At 46.2% G+C, this 16,153-nt stretch overlaps 1 protein-coding gene across 2 annotated transcripts in view; it reads left to right on the forward strand.

Annotated features, from left to right (window-relative positions):
• LOC119449946 (ubiquitin carboxyl-terminal hydrolase isozyme L3-like) overlaps positions 1-16,153 on the forward strand; it is a 94,104-nt gene that overhangs the window by 17,764 nt on the left and 60,187 nt on the right. For both annotated transcript variants that reach the window (XM_037713249.2, XM_037713248.2), the window contains exons 7-8: positions 303-378; positions 10,036-10,094. In XM_037713249.2, the coding sequence (XP_037569177.1) occupies positions 303-378; positions 10,036-10,094 (135 nt within the window). The remainder of the gene's footprint in view (positions 1-302; positions 379-10,035; positions 10,095-16,153) is intronic.

Here is a 16,153-nt window from a genome sequence, read left to right on the forward strand (position 1 = left end):
AATTAGCAGCATTAGCTTTTTTCATGTCTAGAACCGGTTCTGTACTACTCAGACAACAGACTTCGAATCTTGCATTAGGATCAATTGTCTGACTCTTTTGGGTGAGAAGGTAATCATTCTAAATTTCTTAATTGCCTGTATGCCTCTGTGGTAAAAGTTATCCTGTGGAAATCGCCTATTATCACACCTCCTCTCGATATAATGAATTTCGTATGCATTTTCTGAAATACTGTATACCATGCAGCCACTACAAGTTCTCATCCCCTTGTGAAGAAATTTAATTCTAAATAACTTCTTTCCAGGCACCAAGTGCTGACACAGATGTGGACCTGCACTTCATTTGCTTGGCAAATGTTGATGGCCACCTCTATGACTTGGGTGAGCAGTCGCATCGTCGGTATTATGTTCACTGCTTCTATGCTGGCCGATTGTGTGGTGTGGAAAAAGTGCGGTATTGACAGTCTTGTGGGGGCCAACAAGAAATTTTATTTTACACCACCCAGTGAGCCACTACAAGTGCAATCCTTCCGCTGGCTATTGGCCATATCATGTTGGATATGCCAGTTCAGATCACAGAAACTCATTCTAAAGGGGGCAGGATGCAAAAACATTCGTGTACTGTGCTTTGTGTGTTTTAAAGGGACACTTGAGAGAAAAATAATTTGACCTTTATTAGCTAATTACTCTTCTATGATACCAAGAAGCCGTCATTGTCATGAAAGGAAGCTTGCTAAGCCACCATACAGCGCATCCCTTTGTCAAACCTGTCACACTATGTTGAAGCATTGGCACATAAACCCAGGGCCCCCTCCTCCTCCCTCTGAAAAAAAGCACTTTGCAGCTCGTGCAGTGCTTCATGAGATGCTGGTCAAAACATATCGCATGGTATAAGAATAACTGCAGGGAAAATGAATACATCAGCTCATTCGTCGCACGGTAAGGTGGAGTGGACTGCTGGCCGAGTCCACTCTGACATGATACATAACAGCCCCCACAAGCCTCATAGCCACCAACAAAGCTAACAATAATTGTCTCAGTAACGTATCTTAGCAGATCTACGAACAAGCTATCGCTCAACTTTGACTATCATCATCCAATGGTTTCTGCTCAATTTTAAATGCGTAAGCATTTCTATGCCTACCCAACGAGGCAACCCGTCTGTCCGTCACTTAAGACAGTTGCTTTCTAGATACGGTCTGCAGCAGTGAGCGAATTGACGTTCGTGCTGCCTCTTGCTTCAACACGAACTAAGTTGCGAGAGCACAGCGCACACGAAGCTATCAGCACTCTGTCCCCATTGCAGATCTCTTTCAAGGTAGGGCCTGCTTGGTCGCGCCATACGCAGCCGCCGCTGGAGTACGGTTGATCACGGTTGATAATGGTTCGCATCAAGAGATGGCAATGCCATCGACAATGTTTACGTATGAGGTCTACCACACGGGACACTGTTCAATTACGTCACGTACTACAGCATGCATCAGCCAGTGCTCATCTTCCACGAAGCAGCGACATCATTTAAACGCACCATTATAATATAACATGAGTGAACATTGCTACTACTCGCCTCTTCGTCGTCTCATGCTGGTCTCCGTTAACATTTTGGTGTTGCAACTATGCTTCTCCGTTTCACGATTCTTTTGGGGTGTTTCTCGCAATTGTACCAAACACAGCAGCATACAATGACGAAACAGCAGGAGATTGGTAGCATATGCTTACGCATCGTTTAGATAACTCCCACAAGGGATTCTGAGTGTAATTTTTCTAATATCACTGAGTCACTGAAAACTGAAACAAAGCTTCTGCCACTTTTATCATTTAGAGTTATTACTTTACGTCCCTACAGTCGTTACTGGCAATATCACTAATTTCTTCAGAGGTTCCACGACCGACATATCAGAATCACTTGTAAGTAGTGGTGTGCGAATATCAGAAACTTCGAATATTCGATTCGAAGGACACTTTTACTACAGAAGACTTCCTGGCGGTTAATTCGATCGTGACCAAAGATCCTGGTCGGCGCCTATGCATTTCGCCCCTATCCATATGTTTGCTAGTTCAATCCTAAAATTGGCATTCGTTGGATAATTCGCACTTGATGAGTCTGCATGCACGCGCCTGACCCATATTATGACTCTAATAATGACCCCTTTAGTGGCAGCATCTGTTTCGGCGGAGCTTAGCGGACAGTGAGTGCGTTGAACACACATCATCTATAAAGAAAATGCCTATTTTCGGCCCGCCCTAGGAAGATTTTAAGCAATAACACTAGCCCACAATGTCTGATTACGGTATTCACCAGATTCTAACGGGCACCTTTTGTTTTCCGAGGAAATTGGGCCGCTAGTTGCTTGCGCGATGCAATCAAATACGAAACCAAAACTGTATTCGCGTCTTTTGTATGTTTTACCGCATAGCATGGCTGTATTGTGGCGAAGTTGAATTTAATAAACCATCCACCATTCTATAAAATCGGGGGCGCGTTAGATTTTTTCTTTACTTAGGAGCTTTAAATAATTTCTATGTTAGTTTTCTACTTTAGACCCGGAAAACTTCCGCGCGTTTGATTCGAAGACGTGTTAAGCTTGAGAAAATACCGCCAAATGAATCAGTGGTGTGTTTTGGTGTTTTTTCTGCATCTTGTTTAATTCGACCTGCTGGATAATTAAATCAATTTTGTCGATACCGTCGGGGTCGAATTAACGGAAGTCAACTGTATTTGAAATATTCGCCGCAGTACAGCCGTTTTATATGGCCTTGGCTCCCACTGTGTTTTTCTACGCTTTCACTTACCTTTCCATCCTTTCTGCATTTCATTTAAACAGTTGATTTTCCCTATGCATTCCAGGTCTTTATTGTCTGTTGGGTCTGCATGTTCTTACTGACAAAAAGGATTGAGCAACACACAGTTTTAACTGCGATAGCGTTAAAGGCCCCGTGTCGCAAAAAATCTGGCGTCGGCATTGGCGCCAGCGTTGGCATCCTGCGAGCGAAAATTGCCATATATATTTAGGTATATGTATATGCCACGCCTTGCTATATGACATGCGGTATACGTGGGTTATATTGCCACATCATTCTATCACTAAAGTTGCTCATACCTTGTCTTACATATTTGACAAAGTTATTCCTCGGAATTTGAGACTGACAGCCCACAAACAAATGGCATGAAACAAACCACGGACAGTGCATGCCTCTTATGTAAATCTTCTCAGACTGGAATATTAAAGTGTGAAAAAATAACAGAAACCTGAAAATGGATGCAATTTTTTTGCCGCGGCTATGCACTACCTCCGCGATCGGCCCACGCAAGAGGCCGCGTTTCTACCAGGAAGCTTGCCTTCGTGCATAGCGTTTGCGGCCAGCGTTTCCTGGTAAACATTACAGTTACATAAGCTGCAGTTGCCGGGAAGCGTGAGAAGCAGTCGGGGATCTTTGAATGCTATCGCGTTCCTCACTTAAATGCTGGAGCTTAAGCGTCCTCAAATTTAAAAAAATCTTCTCCTAGATTTTGCATGTGCCACTTCAAATGTTTACTGCAGCTCAAGCTCCACAAAATGCTGCCATAATGTGTGTAATATTGTGCTGACTATCACTGTCCTGCTTTGCCATATGGGTGAAACGTTTTGGCTCAGCATAATATCCACACTAGCCTGAGAGGCACATACACGGAATGAGAAAGTGTTTTGCCTGGTGCTGCAAATATTTCACATTTCTTAAAGAAAACTAGTTAAGCAAAAATAAAAAAGCAGTCTGAGCAATGACAATAGTTTTGGAAATGTAATGTGTAAAATGCAAGATAGAAATATCTAGAAAATGACCGCACAGAGTTTCTGGGACAGTACCATGGTGATGACACTGCAAATGCAGCTGAAGGGTATTGTACATAACAGCTAGAGCTGCAAAACTCTGTCAATGGTAGTTGCCTCCTCTATTGGCTTCACTATTGCTGTCCTGTCCTGCTGTCACAAACTCTGCAGCGCAGTCAACCCTAGCCATCATATTGTCACGGCTCACTGGAGAGAAGAGCAAAGAGCGGTATTTAATTGAGACAATTAGGACAAAACCCTCAGCTCAAACTTCTTCTCTAGCACCTCGCTTGCACGCTCGAGGTCGTCATCTTCGTCGTCAGCGTGGTTGGGCATAGATAGCGTTGCGGCATTTGCCCCCCTTCAGAAGGAGCATTGTCCCGATGCTCGGCGGGTAGCACCCGGTGATCAGCAAACCAGAGAGTACCCATGTGATTCAGAAAAATAAGGTTTCATGCGCACCATGTGCACAGTCTCAGGCAGGTTCTTACGGCGCCTCGAGTAGGATGGGCTGTCAGGAACGACTTCATAGTTGACGTTGCTAAGGCGTCGTAGAACCTTGTATGGTCCGAAGTATCGGCGTAGAAGTTTCTTCGCGAGGCCCCGGTGCCGTACTAGAGTCCAAATCCAGACTCTTTGGCCGGGATGGTAGACGACAGATCGATGGTGTTGATTGTAACGTCGGGCATTTCGGTCTTGCTGGCTAGTTATGCGAACGCGCGCGAGCTGTCTTGCTTCTTCGGCGCGCTTTGTAAAATCTGCGCCGTCACTCTCGGAATCGCTGGAATCATGAGGCAGCATAGCATCCAACATTGTAGTCACTTCTCGACCGTGGAGGAGACTGAATGGTGTCATTCTTGTTGTTTCTTGCCGAGCCGTATTATAAGCAAACGTGATGTAGGGTAATATTTGGTCCCAGTTCTTGTGCTCCACATCGACATACATGCACAGCATGTCTGCGAGAGTCTTGTTGAGGCGCTCCGTTAGTACAGTTCTGAGCGTTAGTACAGTTCACAAAAGTTTAGCGGTGAACGTAGTTCCCCTGTCGATTACGATGACCGCTAGAGTACCGTGCCTCAGGACGACGTTTTCAATGAAGAACTGTGTGGCCTCGGCTGCTGTGCTGCTCAGAAGTGCCTTGGTTCCTGCATATCGCATGAGGTAGTCTGTCGCAACTATGATCCACTTATTTCCGGCGGCAGATATTGGGAATGGGCCCAAAAGGTCCATCCCAATTTTTGCAAACGGCGTTTCCGGCACTGGAACGGGATGCAATAGTCTGGCAGGTTTCGCAGGTGGCATTTTTCGTCGCTGGCAGTTAAGGCACGTTCGAACGTAGTGCTTCCCTGTGCTGCGATCCGTGGCCAGTAATACTTCTCTTTGATCCGTGCTAATGTTCTTGTGTACCCTAGGTGGCCTGAGGTAGCTTCATCGTGACAGGCCTGCAATATTTCATTGCGGAGAGTTTTAGGGACGACTAGTAGATATCTGTTCCCTGTTGAAAAGAAGTTCTTTCTAAAAAGGACGCTGTTGTGTATGCAGAATGATGACAGGTCCCTTGAGAACAATCCAGGCTTGTTTGTGGTGCAGCCTTCTAAGAAATCAATTAGAGAAGCGAACTCCTGATCCTCTTGTTGTTGTTGAGAGGTGGTGGCCGCATCAACAACTCCTAAAAAGCCTGTGGATTTGTCATCATCTCCACTTGACGACTCGATCGGCGATCTGGAAAGGCAGTCAGCATCTAAGTGCTGCCTTCCCGATTTATAGACCACTGTCATGTCGTACTCTTGAAGCCGTAGGCTCCAGCGTGCCAAACGTGCAGATGGATCTTCCATGTTGGTCAACCAACAGAGAAGAGAGTATGGTGGTCACTTATGACTTGAAATGGGCGGCCGTATATGTACGGGCGGAACTTGGTAACTGCCCATACTACAGCCAAGCATTCCTTCTCTGTGGTGGAGTAGTTCGACTCGGCACGTGACAGTGTTCTACTCACGTAAGCGATGACTCGCTCAGCGCCGCCTTGCCGCTGAACAAGGACGGCGCCTAGACACACGTTGCTGGCATCGGTATGGATCATTGTGGGCGCATCCACGTCAAAGTGGGCAAGAACAGGTGGAGTTTGTAGACGGTGCTGCAACTCGTTAAATGCCGCCTCCTGCTCCTCGCGCCACACAAACGCGACATCTTCTCTGGTTAGGCAGGTGAGCGGTGAGGCGATGCGTGCAAAACCCGCAATAAATCGCCGGTAATATGCGCATAGGCCCAAGAAGCGTCTGACTGCCTTCTTGTCCGTAGGCCTTGAAAACTTTGCGACAGCTGCGATTTTCTCAGGATCAGGTCTGACACCTGTGTGGCTTACAACGTGGCCCAAAAACTGTAGTTCTTCATAGCCAAAGTGACACTTTTCAGGTTTTAAAGTAAGCCTAGCAGACCGTATGGCTTGAAGAACTAACCGTAGCCGTCTGAGATGTTCATCAAATGTGGCAGAATAAACAATCGCATCATCTAGGTACACTAAGCAAGTCTTCCACTTAGGCCTGAGAGAACGGTATCCATTAGCCTTTGAAACGTGGCTGGGGCGGAGCACTAACCAAAAGGTAGAACTTTGAATTCATACAGCCTATCAGGCGTCACAAAAGCAGTCTTTTCGCGATCCCGCTCATCGACCTCTATTTGCCAGTATCCACTTTTTAAGTCCATCGACGAGAAGTACCGTGCATGCCGTAGCCTGTCGAGGGAATCGTCGATGCGTGGTAAGGGATACAAATCTTTTTTCGTAATCTGATTGAGCTTGCGATAATCGATACAAAACTGCAGGCTACCATCCTTCTTCTTAACGAGTACCACGGCGACGCCCAAGGACTTTTTGATGGATGGATGACATCATCTAGCATTTTCTTGATTTGCTGCTGTATTGCTTCACGCTCTTTCTCAGCCACGCGATACGGATGCTGCCAGATGGGTACTGCTGTTTCCTCCGTAATAATGCGGTGTTTCGTCAGTGGTGTTTGACGCACTCGGGACGTTGTAGAGAACCAGTTCCCCGTGACTTTGTTTCTGTTACGGCACTAAACCTGGGTCAGCGTCGACGACGGGTGCATGTGGCATCGTATCGGTGGTTGATTCCTCTTTTACAGCAAAGCAGTATTGAACGTGGTCAATTTCGTCAGAGTATGCCATAGCGGTGCCTTTACTGATGTGCCGGCGTTCATCGGTAAAGTTTGTCAGTGGACCACCGATTAGGCTGACGATACCCCGAGCGATGGCAGCACCTTGATGGAACAGAAGTGCAGTTAATTGTTCGGCTACACCGTCCTTGTTAAACTGTTCTCCGCAACTGACGGAGACAAGACTGCATGATAGTGGTGGTATGCATACGGCGGCGACACGTAACGATGTACGTGGCCGCTCTTCGTCGTGGCTCGTGTCTATACTATTTGATAAGGTTATCTCGCCATCCCGTATGTTAACCACGGCGCCGTACTCCCGCAAGAAGTCCATTGCAAGGATGAGTGATCTGCAGCACTTTTAAAATCATAAGAGGCGACAAAAGCTGTATTTCCTATCTGGAGTGTGTGTAGTGCATTTTCCTGTAATTAACATTATCTGGCCCCCGGAATTTCGAATATGAGGGCCCGTCCATTGTGTTTTGACTTTCTTAAGCCGGTCTGCCAACTGCTCACTCATTATCGAAAAGTCTGCGCCAGTATCAACTAAAGCTGTCACGTCGTGTCCATAAATCGTTAAGAGTAGGTCGGCATTCACAAATTCGTCGGTGTTCCGTTTCTCCAGATTGCTCTGCTCGTTTCTCAGTAATAATGGGGGATTTTCGGCGGTTCGACGACTTGCAATCTTCCCCCCGGAGGTCGCTGATTTCAGTTTCCCCACCGTGGGCTTGGAGAGCGGCCTCTTACCACGTCGGCGAAACTGCGATGGTTCGGCGAAGAATAGCGTAACGGAGACGGCGCGCGCGCGACCGGATATTAGCTGAACTGCCTTGTTCCTGAGTGATACTGTCGTCGAAGCGTGGATATCTCTTTGGAAACTGTCACGGAGTAGCAGGTGACATTTCCTGGATGCCACCCTGGCGATGAGGGCAAAAACGATAAATGTGCCCTGGTTCACCACAGTGAAAGCACAATGGTCGGCGATCAGCAGTGCGCCGTACGTCGGTCCTGCGAAGCTGGGGTCGCCTGAAATGCTCTCTCTGTATCCAGGCAGCAGCAATAGGTGGCCGCTGGTGGTACTGCTGTACTGGCACCGTAGAAAGCGGGCAACAGACAGCGTCTGCGTAGCTATATGCGCGTGGCTTGAAGCGCGGCTTGGGACACGGTTCTGGGAGTGGCTCATGAGATGCAAATGCTTGCCGGATTTCTTGGCGGACAACATCAGCGACTGAAGCAACAGTAAACTCCTTCGGTGTCTCAGTTTGCTTCGCAATCTCCTCGCGCACAATGTCTCTGATTAGTTGATGTAGCGAGGTCTCGTCTGTCACTGCCAGTACTGTGGCTCCTGCAGGTGCATCGTTAGTCAGGCGTTCGTATTGCCGGCAACGCTGCTGGAGCGCCTGCTCGATTGCTGTGGCTTCCTTAATAAATTCTTCTACTGTTGTTGGCGGGTTGCGCACGAGACCAGCGAATAGCGGTTCTTTGATGCCGCGCATGAGATGGCTCAGCTTCTTCGAATCAGGCATGTTGGGATGCGCGCGGCAAAACAAACGAGACATGTCCTCGGCAAACATGGGAACACTTTCGTTGGGTTTCTGAATGCGCAACTCGAGAAGGCGTTGTGCATTATCTCGGCGATCAGTGCTTCCGAAGATATCAATTAGCCGACGGCAAAATTCGTCCCACGTTGTCAGATGTGCCTCGCGGTTTTGAAACCACGTCCTTGTGCTACCTTCAAGGAGCGAAGTACACATTGGAAAGCTTCTGGTCCGGACGCCACTGATTGACCCTAGCTACACGTTCGTACTGGTCCAGCCAGTCTTCGGCGTCTTCATACGTGTCACCGTGGAAGCTTGTGGGGACTAGATTGTTTTGAACAGTCACCTGTGTTGTACTTGCAAGCGCCATTTCCTGAGTCGGTGCGGTCGCTGACAAACTTCCTTGCAAGAGACCGAATTCTGGGCACAGACTTTGCAGGCGGCGGCTTGCGCGGTGCACAGCTGTCTCGACACATGGATGATGTCTTGAAGGGCTGGATGCAGGGCTACTCGCAGGAGTCGTCCCAATCATTAGGCGAGGATGCGAGACCCAGCACCTCCACCAGTGTCACGGCTCACTGGAGACAAGAGCGAAGAGCGGTATTTAATTGAGGCAATTAGGACAAAGCGCTCAGTTCAAACTTCTTCTCTAGCACCTCGCTTGCACGCTTGAGGTCGTCGTCTTCGTCGTCAGCGTGGTTGGGCATAGATAGCGTCGCGGCAATAGGAAGTGCTTCCGTAGCTTTGAGTCGTTTCGTGTCCATTGAAAGTACTGGAAAGCTCTGGTGCTATGTTGATAGCTAAGCGCAATTCCTATAAAAAACGCTTGAAACAGCGAAGCTGGACGATCGTAGCCCAGCATTTTCTGGACGTGCGTGATAACGTTTTATTTTATTACTCATGATGATGATAATTTCTTCTCGCGAGTCTCGGACTTAAGGCTGTCACTGCGCATTGCATAGTGCAGCTTGCAGCACCGACACCGTGTTCCACCACGTTGCAATACCGACAACGCGTTCCAGCAGATCCACTTCGTGAATGCGTGTTTCTCTCTCTTTCGCTCTCATTTTATCTCTTCTCTCTCTCCCGAGCGTAGTGCGCAAACCCTCTTCACCTTGCAGATCACGAGCGTGTGAACGCGCCAGCTGTGGACGAATACGACGACGCTCGAACGCAATCATATGGTTTGCATAACTGAAAGCATGGCTGTATAGCCTAGTGGTTACGACGCTCGCCTTGGGACCGTGGGTATGCGGGTTCGAATTCCGCCTGGGCAAGAAAGTTTATTTTCTTTTATTTCTTGATAGTTTCTTGATACGAATCACAAACCACAAATTATGGCTGGCTCAAGCAGCTTTGCTGTTAAAAACACAACTTTTACTTTTGACTTTGTATAAAAGAAAGGCTCAGAAGACCACATATTATGTGCGTATCATGTTATCCAAACAAGAGTTCTCACAGGCACGTTTTCTCATTGACCTTTTAACATGTGCTTTCTTGTTTGTTCATTTTCATCTCTAGATGGACGCAAGCCATTCCCTTTCAACTGTGGTCCTACAAGCGCTCAGACTTTCTTGGTGGTGAGTGTTTGTTCCACCACTGTTTTTTTAAACGTCTTAGATTATCAACGATGCAACTGAATGTTGTAAATTATTAGTGAACCTCTTATAAGGCTTCCTTTGCAATTCATAGCATAAGTTTGTTTGTTTGCCGCTTTTGTTCTGTCAACTATGAAATAGGTTTATTTTTAATTATCATTCCCTTCCATGGCGCCATCTCGTCCGCCAAGCGATTTAAACCATGGAACAAAGCCAAAATTATAGCTTAGGTGATTTTTCTTTTATAGTGGGCTTCTTTGCCCACCTTAAATGCTTAGCAGGGCAGCTTGATTTTTGCTTAAAAAGGGCATTGTCATGTTTGAAGGAAAGAATAAACAGAGACGGCAGATAACATACTTCCTAGGACAGTCACCGTCGAATTAAGGCTGGGACAGAACCCTAATGACTACAAGCCTGGACGCCCAGCTCCGCGCCATCAAATGCGCTGAGGAGGTGGCGACCAGGCAAGGCCTGACAGCCATCTCCTCGTAGGAAACCGACGGTTTTCCAAAATAAAGTTGTTTACTACTACTACTGGGCTGAGGAGGTGGCGACCAGGCAAGGCCCGACAGCCATCTCCTCGTAGGAAACCGACGGTTTTCCGAAATAAAGTTGTTTACTACTACTACTGGGCTTCTTTGTCCACCCTAAATGCTAAACAGGGCAGCATGATTCTTGCTTAAAAAGGGCATTGTCATGTTTGAAAGAAAGAATAAACCAAGACAATAACATAAATTCCAAGGTTACAGGAACCTGGATGTCACAAATAAAGGCATGGGGTTGGGGGCTGGCAGCCCCCTTTCAGTCTGCCGAATGGCTGCTCCTACGACACTGTGGGTGGTGGTTCCGTAGTGGCACTCTGAGGAATCTGGGAGATTTGGTTTACCCGAGGTTTTTCGCCACCACCTATCATACGAGTGGGGTTTTGTCACCATGTTGTAGTCATTCCTTCTCTTCCATGTCTCAATATTGAATTTTCTTCCTTTCATAATTTTCCTGGAAGCCTACTTGACCTCGTTAGATCACGGTATGCCTCCCCATGCATTGCCTTCACTGCATTGCGCAAATGCTCTGTGTGTCGGTGGTGGTTATTGCTTGTTTGCCATAACGTCAACTGTATAGAGCGGGGTTTTAGCGTGGAGTTGACAGTGTACCTTTCTTAGTGTTAAATATTTAATGTTTTACTGTGGGCATATGCGGTTGTTTGTTTACTGATAATCTTGGCAGCAAGCTGCTTTTAGCCAGGAAAAAACCACTGCTCAGGTACTTTACGTATGACATAAAAAGAAGCAAGAAATTTCAGCATTTACTCTTTCTTTGTTTTTCTTTTTTTCATCATGCTCTCACATCCTTCTTAGCTGCCACCTTATCAGCATGCTTATTGTAGCTTATGATCTATCTGGCACTTGATATATGCTGTTCTGCTCTTTCACTGTCTGCTATGTATGCATTTTCCTATTTAGTTGAGAAAAAACCAAAAAAAGAGGAAAAAACTTCCTTCTGTGTCCATTTTTTTAAATGTTCAGACCAAAGTTGTATCGTGCTTTTAGGAACATTCATGCTTAAAGGACAGAGGATGTGAAGTTGTGAAGGAAATATTTTTTGTGGGAACGTGACATGGCCACGGAGACTTGATTTTGGTTCTTGCTGGAAACGACTTGTTCGCATTGCAGTAATAACACATTGCACTAATAATAATAACAGGAATTAGAGATGAAAGAGCACATTTGAAGCTCTCTCAAATCGAATACTGTATCAAAGGCAACCTAAAGCAACACTGACTGGGATTCTTGCCATTTCTGAGGCTTAGCTTGCTCGCACAGGCGCCACAGTTGCTCGCACATGGGCTGCTGTAAACTTGCAGCTTGACTTTATATAGCAGTCATTATTTTGTAAAGTAAACAATTCCTATGGAAGTGCAAAGGCAAGCAAAGGTTGTGCCTGTCCATTGTGCCACTGTGTGTCAACTGCACACTGTCGCATAGACCGTACGGTCACCAGGTAAGTCTCTCATCTGTTGGTAAAAACGTCAACGTGGCGTGCCATTACCTCTTGCAGTTTAAGTTCTAGGTTAATTCAAGGAAAAGTACAGCAGTAACTTTTTGCCGCATCCATCCTTCGTGACAGTAAGTAAATTTTGTCATGATGCCTAGTTATTTCAAGAAAGCTTAATACACGCACATGTCGAGCAAAGTTAACACAACCAGTCTTGCCGTTCTTGATTTATACCTATACTAAGGAGTTTGTACAGATCTCTCATAACAGGGAGAGAAAATGCATTTATTCAACTCTGTAGTGGTTATGGCATCCACTCTTGACTGCAGTCTTCCGAGCAGGAAGGGATTGGGTTTACAGGGATGGCAAGTTTTGAAATAATTTAGTCTTTCTCTTTAGTGTACCTTTAAATTTATGCAGCCAAGTCCAAGTGCGAATTTGTAATACCACTTGCTGCATTATTATGCATTTGTGCAAGGCCATATTCTTTCCCCTTTCCATTTGCGGAAATATTGAAAGAAATGCCTTTCTTTCAAGTATGGCATGATTTGTTTTGCATCCTGCAAACGAACAGATGAGGCTCTTTTTCCAGTGTTGTCACAGACCATAAAAAAAAGGTCGATTTTTGCTTTAATCAGTAGAAATTGATATCTATTTTTTAATGCTATCAAAAGAGCTATTTTAAATGAAGTTTTTGTTGGCACATATCCAGTGCTTATTTTTGAGGGGTTGTGCAAATATTCGAAACTTTAAATAATGAATTGAATATTGCCTTATCTGATTCAGTCTTTCAATTAAGTACTCACTATTCGTAAATACGCATATTTTTCTCATAGTTTTCGAATACAGTGGAACCTCGTTGATCCGATTTTCACGGGCACTGGAAAATAAAGTGTATTATCCGAAAATCGTTTCATCCAACGTATTATCCAACCAATTCGTATCACCGGTAAAAAAAAAAAAAAGCATTACATAGAATTGTAACAACGAGGTTCCACTGTAATTATATTGCCAACTGTGCAATAAATTTTATTACAGTGGCCATAGTAGACATAAATTACGAGAAGTTACTTATGCAGCATTCAACGATCCAAAATTTTCCAGCTGTACAGCTAGTTTCTGCACTTGCCAATGAACCATGACTATCAGAATAAATTTGTTTGCTTCTAATGTTCCATTTGAGCTTTTACTAAGTAACACTTCATAATGTGCAGCTTAATGACAGAAACTTGCTAAAGCTGTAAATATACTGAGATGTAAAGATCGACTATTGGCCCTATTTGATTTGTATTCGATTCGGTCTCAAAAATTACTATTCACACATCCTTATTAGCTTTAGTTCTACAACGTGCCACCTGCGAAGCAGTTACACAATACAATGACCTTGGAAATTTCTGACATTGTGCATGGTTTCCAAAACCACATGGCGCACGGGGAACCTGGAAAACAATAACTATTAAAAAAAAAGCACCTTGTTCCAACCTTCAATACTGTTTTGGAGAGATTCATGTGACATATGGTATTTAAAGCCTGGAGTGTTCAGTGTGTTTTGGACTATAGTTTTAGGGTCAAAAGTGAAAAAAGCACACACATCACTGGTTGCTTGTGCACAGTGAAAATTGACTGCGCTTAAGCAGCAATCTACTGAAAAGTAGCAGTAGTAGAAAATGTAGAAAGTTTTTACACAGATTTTGCTACTGTATTTTTCTGGTACACGCCAAATGTCAGTAGATTTCGAAGCTTAATCACCGAGTCACTAACGATACGAGAAAAAAATGGGCAGACCTACTGATAAATCAGTAGCTGTGGCAACACTCTCACGGAAAACGAGGTACTTTTCTCGCTCGGAATGACAAACGGGGGGGGGGGGGGGGGGGCAAATATTGCCAAGCTGCTACACATCGTGTGAGTCCCGTGCGCATTAGTCCAGTTTCGCGGCGCGACCCCGCAGAGAGAGCCGGTGATTGAGTGACGAGTGATGTGCCCCGACTTTCTTCCCGCGTGCACCTCTCAACACTGCAGTGTATAAGCGGGTCTGGCGGTTGAAGGTGGGGGGGGTATGCAAAGACATTCGTCACGTCACCTCTTGGGCGCTCTCGTCGTTTCTTCTCCCACGCGGTCGTCGTCGCCGACAACGGCGGCGGCACTTTGCTGCGATGTTGTGCCGGAGGTGCGGCTGTGAGCAAGCGCCCCTTTTCTTGGCCGAAGGCGTGGCACTATATAGGATAGACGTGTCTGCTGGGTGCTAGGTGCGCGCGCGCGCGCGCGCTTTCGCTACCAGACCGGTAGTCGCCCGCCGCGCAGAACGCCATTTGTTTCAGCACCCCGGAGTGTCTCTGACTACGTGCCGCGGTGCCGTCCCTTTTTTTTTTTTTTTTTTTTTTTTTGCCTTTTAGAAGAGCGTGTTGTGGCACTGCGTTGTTAGTTGTGTCCTCGTCTTCTTCATACTTCGTCGTATTCTATACGGTTGCTTTCTCACGGGGGTTTTCTCTCCTTCCGACTGCGTCGGTCCGCCTTCCTTTCATATTCCAGATTTGTTTTGGGGAAGGTAATCGATTTTGCCCAAAATTTGGAAGCTGCTTCACGCTTGATTCTCTCTCACTGTTGCGTTGGCTTCAACCGTTGGCTTTCAGATCGCAAGCTAAACCGCGCCGTCAGCAATCGTCAGCGGCGAAGCGGATGCTATTCGTGCGGATAGAGCTAGTGACCACCCGCTAGCTTTATGGACACCTGTATTGTTGGTTTCATAACAAAGCTGTGCGGTTCACCGTGCGTGCACTCCGGTTCACTGTTAAGGGGGTGCACCTAATTAGAACCGAATGTGGAATTTCTTAAACCTTTCCGAGAAGCATTCTTTGATAAAGAAGCATTCTTTGATAAAAGAGTATTCCGCGGGCTTTCGTAGAAATGTGATCTCAAATTAGCGCTGAAATAGTGGTAAGGCGATACATTTGATATAAACCATATATTACGCGGTGGAAATGTATGTCCGGGTCAACACGTGTTAAGCGGAAGTCACGCGGCCCGCAGTGACGCCCCCCTGTACCTACTAGCTATTGTAAAGTCGCGTCCGGGTCGCTATCGCATTTTTCATTGCAAAAATGACTGCCGACACCATTCTAAAAGTATAAGGGGGTCGTAAGTGAGGTCTGATTAGTTGCAGTAGCCAGACGGCAATTTCATGACAATAAAGGCCGTGCTACCTTCTCGGCCAAATGAAGGAATCCATTTGGCGACGATGATTTGGGTGACACAGACGTTGTGACCGGTGGCCGTGAAGCGCGCGCTGCTGTGGCCACCGTTTCCTCTTCTTTAAATATGTTCTCTTATTTTTCTTCCAGAGCAGGTTTGATGCTTCAGTTTTTTTTACCTGGGGGGATTCTGTATAGTAGTACTTCCGCACCGAGCAAAAGTCACTGTAGTTACACATAGTTAATGAGAAAGTTGTGCTCACCCTTTCGTTACCTCGTGTTAATTTCGGTTTGTACGACGCATCAACATCCTCCATGACGTTAAGTAGCAGTCTGCCGTGGTCGATTAGCCGCAGTGGCGTCGTGCTGCAGAGCGCGTGGTCACCGCTTTGATTCCTAGCCGCAGCGGCCGCATTCCGGTGGGAGCGAATCGTGAAAACTTGCCAGCGTATACAATTCTGAGATTCTGACGAAGGCTATGCACCCCGGGTGGTCAAAAGTAATCTATCTAAAGCCCTTACGCGACTACCCTCGTAGCCCATACGTATGGTTCGGGGGGTCGTGTATGAACTACTATATAGTGGCTCAGTTAATTACCGCGCGATGCAGCATGCCGCACGGGTAAGTTTTTCTTTTTTTTTTCTTTCTTTCGTCTTCTTTTTCTTTCTCACGGTATCGAATCGTCGGGTTCGGGTGAAAGGACTAACGCTGCGAGAACCACAAGCATATGCGGCACGTGGAAATGGCTGGGTCCGGCTAATATCTGCGCGCTTATAATGTGAACACAGTTCCTTCTTTAAATTAGGTGCCAGCTGGAGCCGTGGTCATCGCCGTCCATGCGACATACATGACTCG

This window comes from Dermacentor silvarum, chromosome 4 (assembly GCF_013339745.2).
Source record: "Dermacentor silvarum isolate Dsil-2018 chromosome 4, BIME_Dsil_1.4, whole genome shotgun sequence".
Classification (NCBI taxonomy): domain Eukaryota; kingdom Metazoa; phylum Arthropoda; class Arachnida; order Ixodida; family Ixodidae; genus Dermacentor; species Dermacentor silvarum.